Source organism: Lepisma saccharinum, chromosome 5 (assembly GCF_977018435.1).
Source record: "Lepisma saccharinum chromosome 5, izLepSacc3.1, whole genome shotgun sequence".
Lineage (NCBI taxonomy): Eukaryota > Metazoa > Arthropoda > Insecta > Zygentoma > Lepismatidae > Lepisma > Lepisma saccharinum.
Genome location: NC_139233.1, coordinates 19892177 through 19915597, shown reverse-complemented (window position 1 = coordinate 19915597; position 23421 = coordinate 19892177). Strand labels below are relative to the sequence as shown.

General features: G+C 40.1%; 1 protein-coding gene across 1 annotated transcript in view; it reads left to right on the top strand.

Annotated features, from left to right (window-relative positions):
- The window catches only part of LOC145987698 (uncharacterized), a 126765-nt gene that overhangs the window by 18105 nt on the left and 85239 nt on the right, over nucleotides 1-23421 (top strand). Inside the window, exons 2-3 of the mRNA XM_083122252.1 lie at nucleotides 15568-15644; nucleotides 17572-17709. Coding sequence (XP_082978378.1) covers nucleotides 15636-15644; nucleotides 17572-17709 — 147 coding nt within the window. The 5' untranslated portion in view covers nucleotides 15568-15635. The remainder of the gene's footprint in view (nucleotides 1-15567; nucleotides 15645-17571; nucleotides 17710-23421) is intronic.

Sequence of the window (23421 nt, the reverse complement as noted above, 5' to 3'; positions counted from 1 at the left end):
TTTAATTGTTTTCGGGAACGGTTGCAATTCTCAAAAAAATGAAGGCATGTGTTAAATATGATGGGTGTAGGCGTCAATGATTGAATACCAGTGACCATTTCACGTTCTCGTGTGGCACAATTTACAGTTTGTTTTAAATTTTTAACAGTTGGTTCCATATTGTTTCTCCAGAGATGATATTAACAGTAAATATCACAAGGACTGTTTAAGCAATTTGCTAATGGCCTAAATGCATTCTGTTTCATTCCAACCTTCAAGCTATATGAGACGGTGGAGCGAACACCTGCTTCCCAAAACGTCTTCTCGGTGCCCAGAAGACAAAGAGAAATGGAGGCAAGTGGGGTATTATTTGTTTCTACTGGGTTGAAAATTGGATCCACTCCTAACTTTACCTAGATCCGTTTTTCATGTCAGCCTAGTTTTCAGATCGTAATGTCGAAAAATTGTTATAGTTGATTACAGACAGAAGGTTACAGCCGGCGTGAATATATGCAGTGACAACTGTCGCCGACCAATACAAGGATTTAGGGCCACATCCCAGTGCATCACAGACTCACCATTCGGCATTCCGGAATTCACCAACATTTACCAGATGTAACCGTGACGTCATCATTTGATACCAACCTGCTGAGGTGGTGAAAGTGATGCATCGTCTGCTTTGAAACTAGCTTTTCGTTCTGTAGGGAATAGGTGGTGGTCCAGTGGTGCCGATTTAGTTTCACCAAGGTCGAACACACTGGATACAGTCCAGTGTATACAGAGCGCTGCAAAGCCAGAGGTTCTAACCACGATTCCTGGCCGAGGCATAAACATTTCACATTTTATATCAATTCGCTGTTCATTCTCAGTCTTGGGATTTTAAGATTTGAAGTCCACTTTATTCATAGATTGGCTAATCGGGACTGGACCTACAGTTTAAAGTGGGATCTGAACCACTGAGTGCGTCCATCGGGGAATGAACTCGGGACGACTTGATTACAAGATGACGACGCTACCACTGCGCCATCGGGGAGCCACCGTTCATTCTCGTCTACGAGAATAAACTAGAGAGGTTAAAAAGGGTAGTAAAATTACAAAACTACAAAAATATATAATGCGTTGAAGCTTTCTTGGATAACTGGTGTGGGGTAACTTCTTTCGAAAGCCAATCAAGTATCAGCCTATCTCCCACGTACCACACCCTGGAAACCTCATTAGCGTAGGCTAACAAAGCTCTGGCGCCTGATCTACAGATAGAATATCACTCTACATGGGTGTATGCTAGCCTCTTTTCGTTCTTATGCATGATGAGTACCTTCTACAGCCTCCGTCGTGTTTATCGTACCGTGATATATATAATGTTGGGTTGTAATTCTTGACAAGAAATTCATCTCTGAATGCAAGGAACATATTTTACTGTAAGTGCCCTGTTCACTTGTCTGTCCATTATGTGATAGATGCAACCAGCCGATATGCTGACGTATATTTTAACAACCAAGAGAGCGCCGTAACTTCGCCACTGCCCTGTCAACTAACCATGCAGGAAGCCTTTCACATTGACAAGTTTCAGTTTTGTCTGTAAGTTCACTTTATGCACAGATAGGCTAATAGTGACTGGACCTTCAGTTTAAAGTGGGATCCGAACCACTATGTGCCTCCACCGGGTATCCAACCCGAGACCCCTTGATTACAAGGTGACGACGTGTGGAAGCCCCCAGTTGATACTTGCGATGTATGGAAGGTTTCGCCTTGTGAACACATTTCAAAGCATGATTACCATCCGCCCTTCTCGCCCATGAGAATGTAAAGTAGCCCATGTGAACCCATTAACTGTATACACGGGTCTATTAAGTTCCATCTCCTGAACTTCATGCAACCTACTCAACTCTAGTGTGTGGTGGGTTGCATGCATTTCAGGATCGGCGCCTGATTGTAACATGCGAGATTGCCTATTCGGTTGCAATTCGGAGCGCAGATATCGATTTTCAAACTTCGATTCGATTGGAAGACCTTAAATAGTTAGATAAGAGGAAACAGGACTAATCCTACTTTGCCTTTTATCCTTGTGTATTATATATTAATAGCCTCTGAGGAAGTATAAGGCCTCTTTCGCAACGAAGTGGCAAGCAACAAGCAAATACAAAGGTTCTCAGCGAAGTGATACGACACGCTGCACACGTCTGTCACTTTGCTATCACCCAGACAGGGATGGTTTTCGTGAAGCGTGCAACGCGTCACCTAGGTTGCGCATGCGCAGTGAATACATGGTTCCCTGTGGAGAGAAAAGTGTGTAGTTTGTGGTGAAGTATCGGTTGGCGCTTTGGAGCGAGTTACAAGTCGCTAAACTTCAGCTAATTGTCACACTTCGCTAGCTACGTCGACGTAAAACCTGCCCTTAATATAAACAGGTAGGATTATTTTTGCTTTAACCTTGTCTATTCGGTGGCAATATAATCATCTCTCGTGGCACGTTGGTGGATGACCCATTATTTAAGGTCGCATGCTAGATTCATGGAAGGTATATTGTTAACTTTAGACGTCATCCCTGGGAGTCATTGCATTTACTATTATGCTCATTGACAAATTACACAATTGATTCGTTTCATGTAGCACGTTTTAGTTTTGATTTTTGAGTCAACTTTATGCACAGATAGGCTAATCGGGACTGGACCTGTAGTTTAAAGTGGGATCCGAACCACCATGTCCCTCCACCGGCTATCGAACCCGGAACCCCTTGATTACAAGGCGACGACGACGTTATCGCTATGTGGAACGTGTCGCCCGCTATTTTAATGTAAAAACCATCCTTTACGAAGATGGGAAAAGTTTTAGTGCACTTCATGCTCAGATATGCGATCGGGGGTGGACGTCCCGTTGCAACCACTGTGCGGTGTGCCTCCACCGGGAATGGAAACCGAGATCCTTCGATTACAAGGCGACATTACCATATTGAGAGATCCGAAATGACCTTGTTGTTACAGTTCTTCAAATACTAATATGTAGGGTTAGGTTTTCATGACTTTCATTTTTTTGCTAATGGTGATATGCTCCTGAAATACAGGGTTATTCAGAATGAAGTTCTCGATTTCAATACAATTATATTCAAATACAAACACAATAAGTAGTGATAACGAGAAAAACACAAGATTATTTTAGCAAAATTGCAAGGTTTGATGAGAGAACCGAGTAAGACATTTCGTCTCCAGGCGTGAGAGATGCAAAGTGCAGAAAAGCGGTGTTGCCACACGCCTTCTGCTGCCAGCGGATGCCGTTAGCCGCGCATTGGACCCCAAACTGTTCCTCTGAGGCATAAGTTTGGCAATGCAGTATACCACAAGATGACGACAGTGTCTTAACAAATGCTTTTAGCTTTTTGAGAATAGCGGCACGCTGAGGAAGTTTTTAGTCTATCTTCATCTTTTTAATGTGTTGTGTATATACTGTGGAGGCCCCTTTTACAACATTACACTTTAATCCTTGGCTTCCCCGATGGCGCAGTGGTAGCGTCGTCGCCTTGTAATCGAGGGGTTCCGGGTTCGATTCCCGGTGGAGGCACATGAGTGGTTCGGATCTCACTTTAAGCTGCAGGTCCATTAAAGCACCAAATCAAAATCAACTTTAATCCTTTCTCAAGGAGCTCTTTACAGCCCTTTTTTAACTTTAAGGGAAGGTTTTTTAGATAGGAAGGGTGTACAATGGACATGTAGGCCGACGCAACCAAAAATAGTAATTCATTCATTCGTCTCGACATGTCTCGAAGGATATAATCTCGTTCTCGTCTCGGGGTGTAAGGGGAGATCCTTCCAGGTAGTACACCCAATTGTCAACCTCACTTCCACGTAGTACACCCAATTGTCAACCTCACTTCCACGTAGTACACCCAATTGTCAACCTCACTTCCACGTAGTACACCCAATTGTCAACCTCACTTCCACGTAGTACACCCAATTGTCAACCTCACTTCCACGTAGTACACCCAATTGTTAACCTCACTTCCACGTAGTACACCCTGGACTGCATTTTGCAGACTAACGAGGCTATGGCGTCTGGACCTACGGCCAGTAGGTCCTCGTAGGGCTACGTGTGTGTTGTCCTGTTCAGCTTTCAACCGAAGTAAGAATATTTCATTCCTCCGACATTATAGTGATGTTACATTAGTTCTACTTTAGCTATGGTAAAGGGCTGGACCCCGTATAATATGACGGGTGCAAGATAACGTAAGTGCTGACGCACCCGAAATTTCATATTCAATCAATCAATAAATCGTTCCCGTCTCAATTTTTGAAACGTGACATTGTATTATTTTCATCTAGGTTACATAGCCAGATTTGAATTAAGAGCTGTTTCAACTCCCGACTCTGTGTCTCCTGTATCGACGTGGAAACCTAATAAAATTTTCAGACTTTGCTGAACAAGAAGAAATGGCAACACCAGACTACCAGGCGCCTGCCTTGCACTCTCTTCCTCTCATCTCCCCTCCCCCTCTCCCCGCACAAACATCAATTACAGGCGCTGGGAGTAAGTTGCTGTGGAAACACCTGAACGTGATTTCTTCGTGTAATGGCTTAAAATCACGCCATATCTATATTTAAACCCTGCTGCAATACGCTGTTAAGATAGCACCAAATGCCAATTAAAGGTATTGGGCTCTTTATTACTACAAGAGGAGGTGTTGTATTTAGTTGATTTTTTGTTTTGATGAGAGAGGAGACTGAAAGAAAGATTGCGATGCGAGGAGAGGATTGAAATTGTGGTGAAAAAGATGGAATAGGGACAGAAAAGAGAAATAATTAACAAGTGGAAGAAATTTTGTAAGAAGAAAGACACTGAGAAAACAGTGTAGATTTGGTTTATTTTGCTCCGCTTTTCTGCCACTTTTGACTAATCGCGAAGAAGAGGATACAACCACCTTTCGGGGCTGAACTCCTACCAGAATCTGGGCCCATAAGAGGTCCCCAACACTCGAACGAACAGTAACATGATTATCAGTATTCAAAATAGAACAACATAATTAATTCTAACAATACATTTATTCAGACAGATAACTGGCTTAATTACATTGTTTGGGTTCAACATTTACTTAAGAATACACATTTAGTGGGAGAGCTTGCATGAGAGAGAGAGAGAGAGAGAGAGAGAGAGAGAGAGAGAGAGAGAGAGAGAGAGAGAGAGAGCGAGAGAGAGCGAGAGAGAGAGAGAGAGAGAGAGAGAGAGAGAGAGAGAGAGAGAGAGAGAGAGAGAAGTTCCTTTCTTGGAAGTGGTAGAGTCCAGCGCAGATAATTCTGCCGTGCAATGCGCGACAGAACTAAAGAAGCAGTGTTGCTAATGGAGCAGATAGAAAAATCGCTGCGGTGCGCCGTAGCACAGCTGTTACGTACAACAATAAAATTAGAGAATTCAGGTCTATCTAACGTTGAGTTTTAAACGTCATGCATTATACCAGGACTAGGATTAATATGTACTAACAAGTGACTATGTATGTAGCTACATACATATGGACTAAAAATTCGCAAAATATGAACTAACACATAAGTAAAATTACCAAAAATGCTGCAAAGAAGACTTCTTCATACGATTCCTTATTTGAGTGATTTCAAGCAAAATAAAAAAATATATATATTATTTTTCATTGCATTAATGCACTGGTGGCGTTCTAACTTTTCACTCCCAAAACCCGTATACACTGGTATGGAACTGCAACGGCAGATAATAACATGCCAACGTGTTAAACCGCTACAATTGCACCATAACACTCCTCCTGAAGTGTTATTATTATTTCCTCTCTGAGATCGGCGACAGTCGGTTGCCTTTGTTGTACATTTACAAAGGATGCCGGCTTCCACAACAATAACAAGTACATATACTGCCACTAGACGATAAGCTGCGCGGCTTTTTCTTTTGTTATGAACCAGGGCCGGCGCTAGTCATTTTGCCTCCCTGGGAGGTGGCGGCAGATGCCGCTCTATTTCGACCCCCCCGGTCATTACGCAGCAACGGAAAATTGAAAATCAATATATTCCTAACTAAAACATCAAAATATAAAATAAATAATGAGACTTCTTATGCTATTTCAATACTATTCAGCGCAAAAGAATATCTCGCTCGATCACAGTTTTCAATAGGCTTATTTTTTTCTTCTCTTCAAATTTTGCCGCTCTGGGCGATGGGACGGTTCGCCCTCCCCTTCCGCCGGCCCTGCTATGAACTTGGTCACCCATCAAAGCATGGCAATTTTAACACAGAAAACAATATGTATCGCATTAAGCAGCAAAAATGACAGCCTCCTCTATGCAATTTCTACAAGAACACGTGCCGGAGCCAGAGTTGAAATGATGTTGGAGCCACATAATTTATTTATTTTGAATAATTCCAAAATTATGAAATATGAACAATTTGTTGCTGCTGTTCGCTGCTCTCTTGCCAAAATGCTTTATTGGGATGCTAACACCATGACTGGCTTCCTCCTTCATGAACTCGTGCACGTTGCTTAGAATTTCCCGAGCTTGGCTATGCAAGGTTTTTGATTTCAACTTCGACAGAACTGGAGGCATTATGGAATTTAACGTTCATTAGCAAACACACACTTTTACATAAACACACGCAATACACGCACACAACGTCAAACCGGTCAAATACTTAGTATAAAATAAAAATATGGTGCTTCCAATCCAACAAAACTCACCGCCACTTTACCTGCTTTCCCCTTCCGTGACAGAAATAGTGCTTCATTATTACAGTTGGCAACACTAGTTACTAGCTAGCCAATGAACATGCACTGCATAAAAGAAGCAACGACTACGCCGTGCTATATTGCCACATTGCCGTCCCTGCTGACCGGTGGGAACCGCGAGCTGGAGCGCTGTTCAATTGTTTTCAATGAAGTTTGCGCGAGTGTGTCCAGGAATGGAATGACAATATGGCAACAATAGCGAAGGTTTTCGAGCAGGGTAGAACACGTGATGCTAAGAGAGAGGGAGACGAAACGAAAATACGTTTCTACGCAACGGCAAATTTACGTGTGTGGCACTCTAATATAAAAATTCAACTAAATTAACTTTCTTTGAAATTATCAACTAATCATTCACAACCAATCAATAGTTATGCCCACAAAATAAAGATCAAACAAATATTTTAAATAATTAACTTAAAACTGAGGATCGAAGACAAGGCGACCCCCTCTCTCTCCTATGGCTGCCGATAGACAAGGGCTGTTATCTTCCTGCACGTGCACCTCAACTCGTCCACCAATCAGCGCTCTTCAGTAACGTCACTATTGACGTTCACGCACTGTTGCCAAATTTATTCTATAAACACTCACACTTCCACAAATCAAAAAATATACAGATGCGATCGAGGGGTTATAAAGATGAGTGATGATGTGATGAAATTGATGAAGGGGCACTCTCAAAGACGAGGTCGAAATTCGAACCCACGATCCCTGGCGTCGTAGCGCTCTGTGCCTGATCCCCTTTGTTTTCGTTTCATTTTCCCGTTCTATTCTCAACGTATTGTCCACTATTATTTAGTTTCTCTCTTCTATGTATTCTTATGTACAGGTTTGACAGACTTGATTGCCATCAATATTCCCAAATTGCGAACTAACCAGCCAAGTAGATTGTAAACTACCTATCATTTTACATATATACATATAATGTGACTTCTAGCAAACTCGATTACTAGACAACTTGCTATTTAACTAGCTCTTAAACTATGCAGTCAACTACAATGCCAACTAGATAGTTACTAGCTCTTTCTTTTGATGGTCGCCGGGACCTTCGTCCAGTAAGAAAAATTGACAATTTTTTTCACCTCCCCCCTTCTATTTCCATCCCATTCTCCTTTCTCTTTGTTCATCGCCGACCTCCGAGACGGAGTGGTTAGCACCAAGCGCTACAAAGCCAGGGATCCTGGGTTCGAATTCCGACCTGGGCATGGGTATTCTTTGCTAGTGTCCCTTCATCAATTTCAAATTATCATCACTCATCCTCATCTTCGCGATCAGCCAAAAGTGGCAGAAAAGCAAAGTAAAATAAACCAAATAAATGAATCGATTAAGCATTATGTTAGTAAATATAAAGAAATATAAGGACAATGTTTCACACTTCGAGAGCGGGAATTTTGCGAACACTCTGTATATTAAATTGCAGTTTATTACAAAGGCTTTTGATACGTTTAGCTACCAGAGAGTACAAAAGAAACCGTTGGTTTTCCAGAAAAGCAGAGAAAAATTAGAAATAAAAAGATCGGAAGCCATTCTTCATCTTGACAGAACTGGGACAAACGCACGGCAGCTTTGATGCACCGCTTGGAAGAGCTCACCCAGTGCGTGATTTCCATTGATTTCTTCTTCCACAGGAGAGATCTTCAAGGGGGCATTATTTTCTTCCGCCATTTTCGTGGGACGGGTTAGTGTCTGCCAGGAATATCTCCACGCCCCCTCTATCTACGCGTGTGGGAGTAGAAGAAACCTTTCAATTTTTTTCTTCTTTTTGTTTGTCAGCGTCAATCTAACACGCATGAATTCTCTTCCCCGGTCTTTTTTTTCTTGGTAACCTTCAGGCTCTTGAAGAAAAGGATATGGTGTTGGCACGATATGATTTATGGTCGCTAGTAAGACGAGGGTGGCTGCGCTGAAGTGGTCGGTAAACACAATCACGACACCAGTTGTGCTCGGCATGAAATCGAGACAAGAATATCTTGTTTGCTTATTGTTGTTCTTGTTAGCATTGTTTCGTTGTGACTTCTTCTTTCCCTGCTTTCATAACATTGTTTGTTTCAAAAGTGTTTTTCGTTGTTTTGCACGGTTACTCTTCGTTGATGTCCTGTTTATTTTGATTTCATTTGACTTTGTTATTTACCGTCCCTTCTCAGTGATCGAATGGCATACCGGTAGTAAATCAAGATGCTGAAAAGCAGTAATTTATTAAAAATTTGCACTTATTTATTGGAGCTGATCGCACAAGTAGCTATGCAATGACCAACAATGTTTAAATGGGGGGGGGGGGAACCCCCGAAGTAAAGTCCGCGCGTTCATTATATCCCCAGCGGTTAACAAAGGGAGCGGTACTCTTTGTTAAAAGAAACACCCAAGTTGGCGGTTTTCTTTTGAAGTAGAAGCAACAAACTGGAGTAGGAAAGCGATGTTGCCAAATTGAAAAGATAAAGAGGAAAAGAAGGAAATTGTAAGGAAAAAAAGAAAAAGAAACAAAATTAAAGAATATGGAAAGAGAAAATAAATACAGATAAAGATTAAAAAGGAAGTGTTTAAGGGTATTATCGAAGGGGGGGGGGGGAGAAATATCCAACTCTTACATATTAGGCCTTAATTGACACCGGGGTTCTGGGAGGATTCTGAATTAAACGTCAGGGGGGGGGGCAGTATCCAACTCTAGGTCTTACATTATGGCTGGTATTTTAGTTAGAGGGGGATTGAACATTAAATTGAGGGGGTATTCAATTCTTGTGTATTACTATTGTCTTAGACTATTGCGGAAATTCTGGTGTGGAGACTGAGAATTAATTTTTTTGGAGGAAGCAATGCTGTCTAAAACTAGCATGGAAATTTTGGTGTATTGTATTAAATTTAAAGGAGGAAATAGGAAGCTCTTGATAAAGTGTTAAACCTTAGATTGTCGAGAGATTTCTGTAGTGGAGAGAGAGTTCGAACATTAAATTTTGGAGACTGTATTTAGCGATATTGTATGTAGTACACGTTTTCGACCCCAAACGTGCCAAAGGAGAAGCTGGAAAAGACAAAATATCTCGGGATCTTAAGGAAGTATTGACACCCCATTAAATTAATATTCTTGAAAGCCTGCAAAGAAATGGGTGTAAACATTTTCTTGCTTGCTTCACACGCAACCATGTGTTGCGAGAATGCGTGTTTGGCGCTTTACTGAGGTGAATGTGAAGTTTCATACTATAGCTGCATTACAAGACACGAGCGACATTCTCGATATTCATTAATAACATCACTTCTTAAAATATAATGCTTAGTGTTGGTATACTGCTTAATGTAAAGCAGGTGCATCATTTGGGACAAAAATAAATCGAATCCGTATTTCTAACTTGTCACAGGGAAATTTTAAATTTTCACTGAAGATAAAATCCAAGTAATTATTGTTATGCATTATGGTTTGTTACTAAAATAATTATATTTACCCGAGGAAAACTGGGGGTGAGTTCTTTGAAAGAGGAACCCTGTTATATTATCGCCCTGAGGTTGAGAATTTCTAGCTAGGGTTCTGTAATGTCTCGTGAAACAAATTGAATCTGCCATACGGCTGGAGCATATTATTTGGTTTGCCAAGGTTGAATTATTCTATCTTTATCTTAAGTTGTGTAACAATTTGTGTTAAATACTCAAATTGAGTTTTATTAACAAACTGAAAAATACTATTTATATGCATATTTACATATTTTAATTTACTACATTTAACCAATCAATGTGCTAGCTTTAAGTTTTTTCGAAAATCGAACAATCAAAAAATTTGGACAATGTAACATGGTATTTCATTCGAATAGACATCAACTATTACACATTCATCCAAACTATTTTCGGGGGTTTATGAACGATTTTAGGGGTGGTCTTGAGTGATGGGCACCCCTGTTTAGGGAATAAGGACAGATCAAGTATAGTGTTCTGTAAAGCTAAGAAACAAGTTACTTTCGGTAGACACACTGTCGTAATTAAATACTTTGTGGGGATTACGATATGGTTTGAGGGCGCGAATGATGTTTGGGGGGGCACATGATATAATCTGGGGGGACGCATGACATGATTTTTGGGGCGAATGCGCCATTGGCTTTGAGGGGGGTGGGCACCTCTGCTCTCCATGAAGGAAATAATATCCTGCAGTTTTGTCTTCATACTTAGGATTTTCACTAGCAGCCATGAGTGATAACTTGCATTATGCAAAGTCTAAGGAAAAAAACTAAAAGCACAACACTATAACAAAGCAACAAAACAGCACCATAACACAACACAACTAGTTAAAAAGAATCAACCCCGCACGTGGTTATGGAGCAAAAATAATGAGAGGCGCCTTGCAACTACAAGAAATGTAAGTAAAAAAAATGTGGCAACAACGTCTGAGTGCACGCGCTTATCGGGAGCGGCTTGGCTATTGTTTGCTATTGTTGTCAGTGTTAAGTTTTATAAAAGGGTTGCCGATGGGGACATAATAAACGCGCGGACTTTAAGGTCGCCTCCATCCGCATACATTCGAGGGGATGCGCTTACTGTCCTGGTGCATTTAAATAAACAAGGACGTCAGTTGCTCTGAATTTAAACGGTTCCCCCGCCTTTATCTCTTTTATTTTGTGTTTATTATTAAAAATATACAATATAAAATACAATAATAATAATAATAACATGGTAGTACAATGTTTGATTTGATTTGATTTATTTTACTTCGCCCTTTGTGCCACTTTTGGCTAATTTGCGAAGATGGGGATGAGTGATGTGTTGCTGTTAGTTTTTGTATTAGCAACTAGTACTGTATATTATTTGTTTTAAGAAAGAAAAATACTGAATACTTACGAATTGGTATATTACACTATATCCCATGTAGAGTGCATCACACATAAATTTGCCGTTGCGTAGAAACTAATTTTCGTTTCGTCTCCCTCTCTCTTAGCATCACGTGTTCTACCCTGCTCGAAAACCTTCGCTATTGTTGCCATATTGTCATCCCATTCCTGGACACACTCGCGCAAACATCATTGAAAACAATTGAATAGCGCTCCAGCTCGCGGTTCCCACCGTTCGGCAGGGACGGTAATGTGCCAATATAGCACGGCGTAGTGGTTGCTTCTTTTATGCAGTGCATGTTCATTGGCTAGCTAGTAACTAGTGTTGCCAACTGTAATAATGAAGCACTATTTCTGTCACGGAAGGTGAGTTTTGTTGGATTGGAAGCACCATATTTTTATTTTATACTAAGTATTCGACCAGTTTGACGTTGTGTGCGTGTATTGCGTGTGTGTATGTAAAAGTGTGTGTTTGCTAATGAACGTTAAATTCCATAATGCCTCCAGTTCTGTCGAAGTTGAAATCAAAAACCTTGCATAGCCAAGCTCGAGAAATTCTAAGCAACGTGCACGAGTTCATGAAGGAGGAAGCCAGTCATGGTGTTAGCATCCCAATAAAGCATTTTGGCAAGAGAGCAGCGAACAGCAGCAACAAATTGTTTATATTTCATAATTTTGGAATTATTCAAAATAAATAAATTATGTGGTTCCAACATCATTTCAACTCTGGCTCCGGCACGTGTTCTTGTAGAAATTGCATAGAGGAGGCTGTCATTTTTGCTGCTTAATGCGATACATATTGTTTTCTGTGTTAAAATTGCCATGCTTTGATGGGTGACCAAGTTCATAGCAGGGCCGGCGGAAGGGGAGGGCGAACCGTGCCATCGCCCAGAGCGGCAAAATTTGAAGAGAAGAAAAAAATAAGCCTATTGAAAACTGTGATCGAGCGAGACATTCTTTTGCGCTGAATAGTATTGAAATAGCATAAGAAGTCTCATTATTTATTTTATATTTTGATGTTTTAGTTAGGAATATATTGATTTTCAATTTTCCGTTGCTGCGTAATGACCGGGGGGGGGGGGGTTGCCAGGGAGGCAAAATGACTAGCGCCGGCCCTGGTTCATAACAAAAGAAAAAGCCGCGCAGCTTATCGTCTAGTGGCAGTATATGTACTTGTTATTGTTGTGGAAGCCGGCATTCTTTGTAAATGTACAACAAAGGCAACCGACTGTCGCCGATCTCAGAGAGGAAATAATAATACTGCTTGAGGAGGAGTGTTATGGTGCAATTGTAGCGGTTTAACACGTTGGCAGGTTATTATCTGCCGTTGCAGTTCCATACCAGTGTATACGGGTTTTGGGAGTGAAAAGTTAGAACGCCACCAGTGCATTAATGCAATGAAAAATAATATATATATTTTATTATTTTGTTTGAAAACACTCAAATAAGGAATCGTATGAAGAAGTCTTCTTTGCAGCATTTTTGGTAATTTTACTTATGTGTTAGTTCATATTTTGCGAATTTTTAGTCCATATGTATGTAGCTACATACAAAGCCACTTGTTAGTACATATTAATCCTAGTCCTGGTATAATGCATGACGTTTAATACTCAACGTTAGATAGACCTGAATTCTCTAATTTTATTGTTGTACGTAACAGCTGTGCATCGGCGCACTGGAGCGATTTTTCTATCTGCTCCATTAGCAACACTGCTTCTTTAGTTGTTTCGCGCATCGCACGGCAGAAATATCTGCGCTGGACTCTAGTCTTTCTTCTTATCAAAGATTTTTATCATTCATACAACTTAATTGTGAATGTTATAAAAAGATGACAGTCACAGATGATATGATGAAATTGATGAAATGACATTCAGAATCATCCATGCCCACGCCAGAACTCGAACCCGGGATCGCTGGCGTCGTAGCGCGATGTGCTCCGCCGCGGTGACCGGCTATAGATAGTACAATGTTGTTTGTGAGATTTTACGCATTTGATTTTATGTTAACCCAATCTGGGAGCCAGGGCGGTAATTATAATTAACTTTGTTAATATTAGAATACGATTAATCGTAGGTTAGTTAATTAACTGATCAACAATGTCCTCGTTGTACCGTACAGAACTCGGCACTCTTCCCCACACGCCGCCGTCCACGGTCGAGCGCTGTACGTCATACGAGTGGTGTTTTAAGTCCACTTTATGCACGCAGTAAGGCTAATCGGGACTGGACCTACGGTTTGAAGTGGGATCCGAACCACTCTGCCATGTGCCTCCACCGGGTATCGAACCCGGGACCCCTTGATTACAAGGCGAGGACGCTACCACTGCGCTGTACGTCATATGAAACACAACAATAGCGTCCGCAATTAAAATGGTAACTTAAATAAGTGCTGATAATGTTAACTTCGTTTTTTGCATAGGAGAATTGAAATTATAGCATTAACTGTTTGTCCCTTTAACAATTATTTGGCTGATCGAAAGTATCAAAAATGTTATACGCAAGAAATGTACAGTCACGTGGTTTATCCGTATATATCTGTCCACGCACATTTTCAGTTCTGGTCTGAATTCTTGTGGTCGTGGATTGAAGTGTAAAAGCCAACACTTGAAATTGTTATTGTGCTGTATAAGTTTTTGTTTCTTGTCCAGTTGGCGTCACGGGCTGACTTGTGCGACATATTAATTTTGCTTGTGAGTGTCACAAGTGAAAAATGAGTTTAGATTTGTTGCTAAAACGGACAGTTTCGACAAACGCGAAATAACTAATGTTGAACTTCAAAGTGCTAGAATGGCAGTAGTAATTTATTTCCAATTCGACCTCTGCTTTTTATGCCACGTCTAGCTAATTGCGACGATGAGGATGAGTGATGATATGATGAAATTGATGAAGGGACGCGTACAAAGAGCAGACATGTTCAGACCTGGATGCCCTGTTTATCAAGTGCCTTCCTTGCTTGGACTAGATCTGATTAAAACATATTATATTATTTACGAAGTAATTATTGAGTCCTGCCGCTCTTACAAAATAAATAATAAGCAATTATTTCTCTGGTTAGCATTGTTCGTTGATAGTTTGTTCGAGGAGTGATTTTCTGCATTTACCCAATTTAACTAACATGTTAGTTTAAGAAGGGTGTTTCTTCACTTGTCTGGTGTGTAATTTAAGGAAGTGAAGCTATCCTACAAGTTTGAGTTTGTGTTTAAGTGCACAGATAGGCTAATCAGGACTGCGCCTGGTGTTCCGAACCACTATGGGCCTCCACCGTTATCAAACCTAGAACCATTTCAGTCTCACTTCCCTCATTTCTTCCATTTGTGTCTCACTTTCCTCATTTCTTCCATTTGTGTCCTTTATCATTTCCTCCCTTTCTGCTTTCTCCCTTCTCTCGCTTTCTTCTTTTCTGTCTTGTGCCTTTCCATTTCTCCCTTTCTTCATCTTTTCTCCTCCTTTCTGTTTCATCTCAATCATTTCCCGACATGCTTGTTTCCTATTAAGAAATATACATTTTTTGCGCATTGAGAACCTCACTATATTCTTCATGCCTCACAAGATGGCGGTGTATTTTTAATACCAAATACCAAAGGTGGATTTCAAGGAAAGAATAGAATGACAGTTTAGATATTATTTTCTAAATGAAAATTAATAAACTTCTTTGACTTAATTAGCTATATTGTTTATTTGTAAATAATGCTTTAACTTACTTAAGTGTATATTTCAAACACACACTCTTTAATGTTTCTTTTTCAAACTTATTGTTCATTAATGTAACAAGTAATACACAATTCCTAAAGTTCTAATGCTTCATCTATGCGGGACACAATCATTGACAGGGTAGGGAACAGAACGTAATTTACAATACAAAAATGTAAAAAAGATGAGTTTTGCCTTGAGCTGCAAGAAACCTGCATCTATGCGGGACACAATCATTGACAGTTGCAGGTTTCTTGCAGCTCAAGGCAAAACTCATCTTTTTTACATTTTTGTATTGTAAATTACGTTCTGTTCCCTACCCTAGTTTGCAAAGAAATGCTGATGCAGTTTTATTTTTGCTTTTCAGAAATAGGAGACTTTCGGCCTGAATACAGTTGGAGGAGATATGGTGGCGAGAGGCGACTTCAACGAAGCATGCAGAAGGTCAGTAGTGAGTTATTTTTTTTATATTAACGGTAAACTTTGATTGTTGGAGTGTTTTTTTCAGCAGGATGGATAAAAATTATGATTTTGATTTAAAAAATCATTTTTGATGATTTTTTTATTAAAATCGCATTCTTTTTATTTAAATCGATTTTTTATATTTAAAAAATACACATATCCGCCGGCATCTGTGCCAGAGTGGTTATCACAGCGTGTTCTTTGTGTGTCCCTTTTTCAATTTCAGCATATTATCGCTCATCCCCATCTTTACGATTAGCCAAAGTGGCAGAAGAGCGAAGTAAATTAAAGCCAATCAATCAATCAAAACATAAATACAGGGGTATCGCCTCCTACACTTGTTCAGGGGATGGGTGGTCAGTTGGTGAGAGCGCTGTACTAATCACTCCGCCACGAAGGTCAACTTAAAAAAATATTTTTCTTCAACTTTTTTCATTAACTGCGGTAATCATATTTGTTTAAAAAACACAGGCCTGCATTTTTTAACTTCATGACTGGGGCTTGGAAAATTTTAGGTGAATATTTACTAATTCGACCACGCTGAGTTCGAAAATGGCATCCTTTCCACTCCATTTCAAGTACATTTCAGTAACGAGCCCTTTTGGTTTTGGAAAGATCGTCTGGCTGAGTTTCGTTTCTAAATCTAAATCTCTCCATTTCCTCTCTCTTCATAGACCAACACTAGTCTCCTAACTTTATCACACTCCATTGACCTTGATAACCTTGTTCCATTATCTTCATCTGCTGGTGAAATCTTACATCGTACTCATCACTTGACATCAACATTCACTGGAAAGTTGTCTAAATGGGAATGCAATAGATGCAACTTCAGACTCATGTTGCATCCCAATTTTTGGAAGTTTGTCAACTTTGTTACTAAAGCTTTCCTGTTTTCGAAATGTTGTTGCTTTCCAAGAAGATTTGTAACTACCTCCACGCAACTCGTCCATGCCTGCTTTTCAATATGTGTCATTGTAGATTAAATAGGTTCGTCCGTGATTAACTCTCTTATATCTGTGCCTACAGATACACATTCTTTCACCTTGCAGAAATGCTGAAAACATTCGCCAGGTTAGTGCCAATGATGTTACCCGTGCTTCTGAAATTCCTGATATAGAATCAGGAAAACATTGTTGCTACACCTACACACATACAACAACAAAGCACGGAACTTTGTTAAACGGAAAGTTCACAAAACATAATATATTGCAGTTAAGCCATAGTGATTTTACGTGTAATAACTATTAATGACGTGGTAGCTGTAGAGCAAGAACTATGGACGAAGGAACAAAATAGGTGTCATTTTCGTGTTCAGCACCATGGATATACTAAAAAAAAACATCATTACTTCTCAAACCCCTGAAACATGCAGGCCTGCGTAATTAAAGTATTTCTCCGGCCTCAATCACCCCTTATTCCACAGAATCGCCAACTCCGAAACTCTTAGCTGTCCTTGCTTAAGTATATATTTTTTTTTTTTTTTTAAAGAAAGACGTTTTATATGTTTGTTTGGAGTCTTGTAGCAAAACCATATAATGCTAGATATAGGAAAGAAAAGTAAGGAGTGTAATTGCGATTTTTCCCTCATTAACCTTCTGTAGAGTCAGATTATTTTCATAACAACTCCGGCTGATCGCGTGAGTCCAGTTAGTGAGCCTACCAACAGTCCAGAGCGCGTGCAACAGGGATAGCGATAGGTGCTGGGTATAGATGACGCCAGCGGCTCGTTCGTTGATTGGCTGCCCACTGACTTATGACTCGCTCCAAAGCTGCCAATGGAAAATAACCAGAGATGTTACGAAAGTAATCTCACTCTACATTATTTCACGCCCAGCTTCTAATACGGGTCTTATAAGAGTAACATGGATACAACTACGTGAAACCTGTAGTTCCAAATTTTGTTTTCCAGATTGAAACACGGATATCGGGTGGCGCCGTGTGCTCTGCGTATAGGCGCCCCACGTTCCCGAGTCCACCTGACGCGATGATGTCTGGTAGGACCTCTGCTCGACTGTGCGACCACCTTCAGATGTCCAATACCAAAGAGGTACGCTTTCAACTATTGTAGCTCTATCTGAACTGCACTGCCGTTTCTCAAGCAACTCGCCAATTCTGCCCAGCCAGTAGCATGTGCACAATTGCTACCAATCAGAGTAAAGAATCCGGCGGACAATTCCCAGCAGGAATTTTTATTTTTGTTACTTAGCGTCGATTTTGTGGCACCTTTGACTAATCGCGGCGGATGAGCGTTGATTAGTCGAAATTGATAAAGGGACGCTCACAAACCCAGGACGGGACTCGAATCCGGGAACTTTGGTCGACGCTCTCGGCCACCAAGCGGGCAGTTCCTCTAGAAAGGCATATAAGTATGGATGGGATATGTGCATATTCATATGTGTAAAATAACGTTTATGTCAATCTTGCCCTTCCCCCTAATTGGAAGTTGGCGCTACTGTTTGATACTGTAAAATATCGTTTATTGATCGACAATCGCAGGCACAGACTGTCAGTGGACAAGGTACTTGCCGACCCTCCGAAAATGTCATCCCACAAAGTTACTCTGTGCTTAGATTTTTTAAAGGAATAGAGAAACACTGGAAAAGGTTGATTAGAATTAGATACCACAGGAGGCAGGCAAGCTTTCTGAATCATCCTGTATTTTAATGCATTTTTCTTTGTTTCGTCTGCGTTTATATTGTTAGTATATGCATCTTGTTAAATCAACAGTATTTCCATTAGTCGCTCTGGCGAACACATGGAAGCAAATGAAATGTGCAAAAAGACTCAGCTGCAGATGCCTGACTTTTAATTTTGACGCAGACTTGTATTGGCGTTGCGAGTCGGGACGTGTGCAGGAGGACAATAATGCATAGGATGCAAAGAGAAGAATGTCTAATGCGTCGTTGTGTCTAGGCATGCTGGCGGAATTTAATTTAATTCTCATCCTGCATGTTATCTTCCTCACCAAACCCATGATGCTGTCTGTGTGTGTGTGTGCGCATACACACGCACACACAAAATCACACTCACGTCCTATTTATATTGCTGTGCCGTTGCGTTACACTTATTTTCACCTACATATTTTTTTTTTATTTCTTACTTCTGGAATCCAAGTCACATGACTGAAGATACAGTCCGGAAAAATTAAAATATCTTTGCACCATCTAGGACAGAAATGTCGAAATACACATACAGTGCTTTTCACGGTCAAGTCGCCCGAGGAGCGGCGGATAGCGCGCCTGGAAGTGCGAGCGCATCTTCCGGCATTCAGACCCGCAGCTGTGCGCTGACTTTTGCACAGTACGCGTCAGTGCTTCAGTATCCAGATAGTTGGTGTCCAGTTTGTTTGTGAAGTGTTAAGTTGTTAACAAGTGTTTTAGATTGTTAGTTTACGTATTACTGGTGCTTTTCTGCAGTCTAATAATGGCACGCTATACGTGCAATTTAAAACAACGTTGTTTTATTTATACTACTCTTACGACGTTACGAATTCTTGTAGAGAAGCTAGAAGACGTTTTGAAGCAGAATTCCCAGATGTTCCTATTCCACACAGAGTGTTCAAAAACTTGTGAACAAATTTGGAGAAACAGGATCTATTCTTGATAAGAAGCGAAGGGTGAAACGGCGTGTGCTTATTGAGGAGAAACTAGACGATGTTGGAGCACGATTGGAGCATACTCCTCAAAAATCCCTCCGGCGCCTTGCACACGAAACAGACATGTCCACAACAGCTGCGTGGCGAGCTACCAAGCTTTTAAACCTGAAGCAATATATTAGAAGAATTAAACGAAAACTTCAGGAGAGAAATTGAAGGAATTTCAGAAGAGGAACCGATATGTGCTAATAAAAATTTCCTTAAAACATACCGTAAATGTGTGGAAGCAGGAGGACAACATTTTCCACAAGCAAAATCGTCAAATATTTTATCAAAATTGACCATTTTTGCAATTTCTTTTTCAATTGATAATATTGAGAGATTTGAATATATACGTATATTCTCCTATTATGTTAATTGTTGAGCAACAATCTCGTGGCAGAAAAGTCGGCGAATGGCAACAAAAAAAGCTTTGAATGACGTCATCTGTACATGGCGCACGAGGCTACAGCCCCCTTAGCCTATCTCTCGCTACGGGCCTGGCAATTGGAGAGACAGTCACTAGACCAGACGAGATTGTGCCAAGTGGAAGAGGTACTGCATCTTCTTCCGCACTGCCTAGCACGGACATTGAAGACGGATGCGTGAATCGCTCCCACCCAAAGTTGAAGACTAATGCTCACCTGTCAGCAAGCCGTGATTACATTGCGGACCTAATTTCTAAGATCGATATTGTAATTACTAGCTTCTTCGGCTTTCGCATGCGAATGGCGCGTTAGTGGGAGGTCGTCATGTGCTGAACAATGGGCGCGATATTAGATTGTCTTACTCCAACAACAATGACACTTGATCTTGTAACCCGAGTCATATTTTACTTATTGTACCAGGCTGCGGTTCAAGTGAAAGGCTATCCGCTTGACAGTTATACTTCTACAAATAATGGCTAAAGCTTGATTTTATGCCTTGTGTGGGGGCAGGTCAGGTTTGGTGTTCTTAGCATATATATTTCAAAGTTGCTATAGCTATCGCTAACCACTCGTCCACAATCTTTTATACGTAAGTGGGTGAGTAGGTTAGGTTCATTTCCTCTCAAGAGATGGCGGTAATTTATTAATGTTAAATTTAAGTAATAGTAATGTGGTAAACTATGGAGAATATTATAGATTTTTTTACTTTTAATTCATTGCTTAATTCGTACTTACAGTCAGAAGGAAAACTAAAATAAAAAAAGTTAAAGCAAAATGGACTGAAGTACTTACGACCCATATATTTAGGAATGTAAAGAATTGTAGCTTGTACCATTATCTTGGAGAACGACGTCTTCAGGTTCACCTATTATATTACATGTCTCGACGTAAAACGTAGGTAGAATAATTAAATTAATTTACCTCGGACATATTTGATGTTTCAGCAGAAAGTCCCATTCTCTTCCAAGCGTCAGGGAAACAAGGAATAGATAAAAACAAGTGACAAAAATATATTTTTTGTATTTCTATATTTATAAATACCCTAGAATCTCGCTAATCCGGCCCTCAATAGTTCACCCTCTCAGTAGTCCGGCCCACATCTGGCCTGTAGTCACTCAAGCAGAAATGACGCGCACAACAATGAATTATCGTGTTCAAAAATGTTAAACAATGCTATACATACGTAAAGTACAGCCTGTATAGTCCCTATGTGTTCAAACTACATAGTAGTACGTAATTTCCGACCCTCTCAATAATCCGGCACTTCCGCGAATCCGGCACCCATATGTGCAAGGAATGGCCGGATTAGCGAGAGTCTAGTGTATTATTTACGAAAAACTATATTTTTATATGTAAATACCTGTTATGTTTTGTCTGTGGACTGGACTACAGTCGTTGCTCATGTAGAAAACAAAATCATTAGCGTGTTAAGTGGTCTACTTTGGATCTCGCCACAGAATTTCACGAGTTCGAGTCCCGGCGTGGATGTTCTTTGTGTTTCTTCATCAATTTAATATAATCGTCACTCATCATCGTCACGATTAATCAAAAGTTGCCGAAAAGCGGCACCAGATAAAAAGAAAAGATCTTTAGTAACAAACGGTTGTGATAAATCAGTGTGTAACTGTTATAGCTAATTAGTTAGAAACTTGCAATCATTTTTAAATTTAGATCCCCGTGTCCCGTAATTTTGGTACAGAAATTCTAAAGCAAGTGAAAGAAGTTGTCTCACCTTGTAAAGATGGAGATTATAATTGAAATTTGTGTTCGTGCTAGAGTAGCGTCCCCTGTTTCAGCTATTTTTAACTTATATGGATTCAATACGACTACATCAATTTTCGAGACATCTTGTGAATAGTAACCACCAGGATATTTTATGGTGGCGCAATCGATTATAAGAGACACGGAACAAGACAGTACAAACGACAGTGGGGAATAAATAATTTAGCATGCAGGACTCATTGTTCTGTCAATAATTCCATGTAAATATTATTTCCAGCAGTTAACGGTTCGATATGCGCTTGCATTCGTCGTTACGGGTAGTGTTACACCGTGAAGAAGACATCAAGGCGAACAATTTTCTTTGTAACTCTTTTTCCTCATCCAGGCTTCCTTTCTAGCTACGATCCCTTTGAAAATCAGTAATTTTAGCCTGTATGTATGCAACCACGAGGCACAGATTAGCTGTTGCAGCTGCAATTAATTTTTCTGTCGGAAAACAACAAAATCTTAGTGCGCTACAACTAGACTTAATTCAACAGTTTGTGACGTAGGTGAAACACACCTATTATCTCGTAGTCAACGCAGCAGTTGCTTCAAACGTAATTGTATTATCCTTACTTGCTCTGTTTGGTGTATGAACTAACCACACGATTGTTTTTATTTTTTGTTAATATTTTGGACTTTTACTACTTTCCATTGCTGATACACTTGTTCTTTTTTCTGATAAGAGTATCTAACTGATCTCATAAAAATCAATAATATTCCTGCACACCTACGAATTTTGTCTAAATTCCACTAATCAATCTGACGTCATCTTCCATCAGTAAATACCCTGATCGACCAACCTGTATGTACTTATATTGATTATGCGCGTAGATCTGGCAACATGGCACTCGGTTGCCATGACAAACGGTGCTGCCATCTGTTATCGAAAAATTACCGAAAAATCACCTTTAGTACGGCCTTAAAGCAATCAAAACAAGACCTTCTCAAGATAGGACTGTTTGCGACAATAGTTTTTTCGCCTATCCTTGAGATACAACAAACTGACGTCATGAGTATCTCGAAAACAGCTTATTGTTGAGGGACGTCGTTTTGCCAGAATATGCGGACCATTATGTACTACACGTTGGTGAAATAGCTCAATTTATCGAATTTTCTGATACTGCTGCAAATTCAGAACTCTCTGTATGAAATGATGATATGTGATTAATGCCTTAGAGAACTAGTCTTACATTCTATTTTGGAGAAAGCGATTAAAGTCTTTCAAGTTGGCGCTACCCTGAGTTACCTTTTCAAGTAAGAAGCTTCAACCCGGTTACTTACACAGTTGTTTTCTCCATAAGAAACCGTAAATCAGTTCTCAAATAACACACTACAACTCCCAAGAAACAAACTGGAAACTAGTTAGTTTCTCAAGTAAAAATCTATGAGCCTAGTTATTTTATGAAGTAAGAAACTCTAAACCCTGCTACTTTCTCAAGTAATAAACTCTAAACCCGGTTAATTTCTCAAGTAAGAAACTCTAAACCCGGTTACTTTCTCAAGTAAGAAACTCTAAACCCGGTTACTTTCTCAAGTAAGAAACTCTAAACCCGGTTACTTTCTCAAGTAAGAAACTCTAAACCCGGTTACTTTCTCAAGTAATAAACTCTAAACCCGGTTACTTTCTCAAGTAATAAACTCTAAACCCGGTTACTTTCTCAAGTAAGAAACTCTAAACCCGGTTACTTTCTCAAGTAAGAAACTCTAAACCCGGTTATTTCTCAAGTAAGAAACTCTAAGCCCGGTTACTTTCTCAAGTAATAAACTCTAAACCCGGTTACTTTCTCAAGTAATAAACTCTAAACCCGGTTACTTTCTCATGTAAGAAACTCTAAACCCGGTTACTTTCTCAAGTAAGAAACTCTAAACCCGGTTATTTCTCAAGTAAGAAACTCTAAACCCGGTTATTTCTCAAGTAAGAAACTCTAAA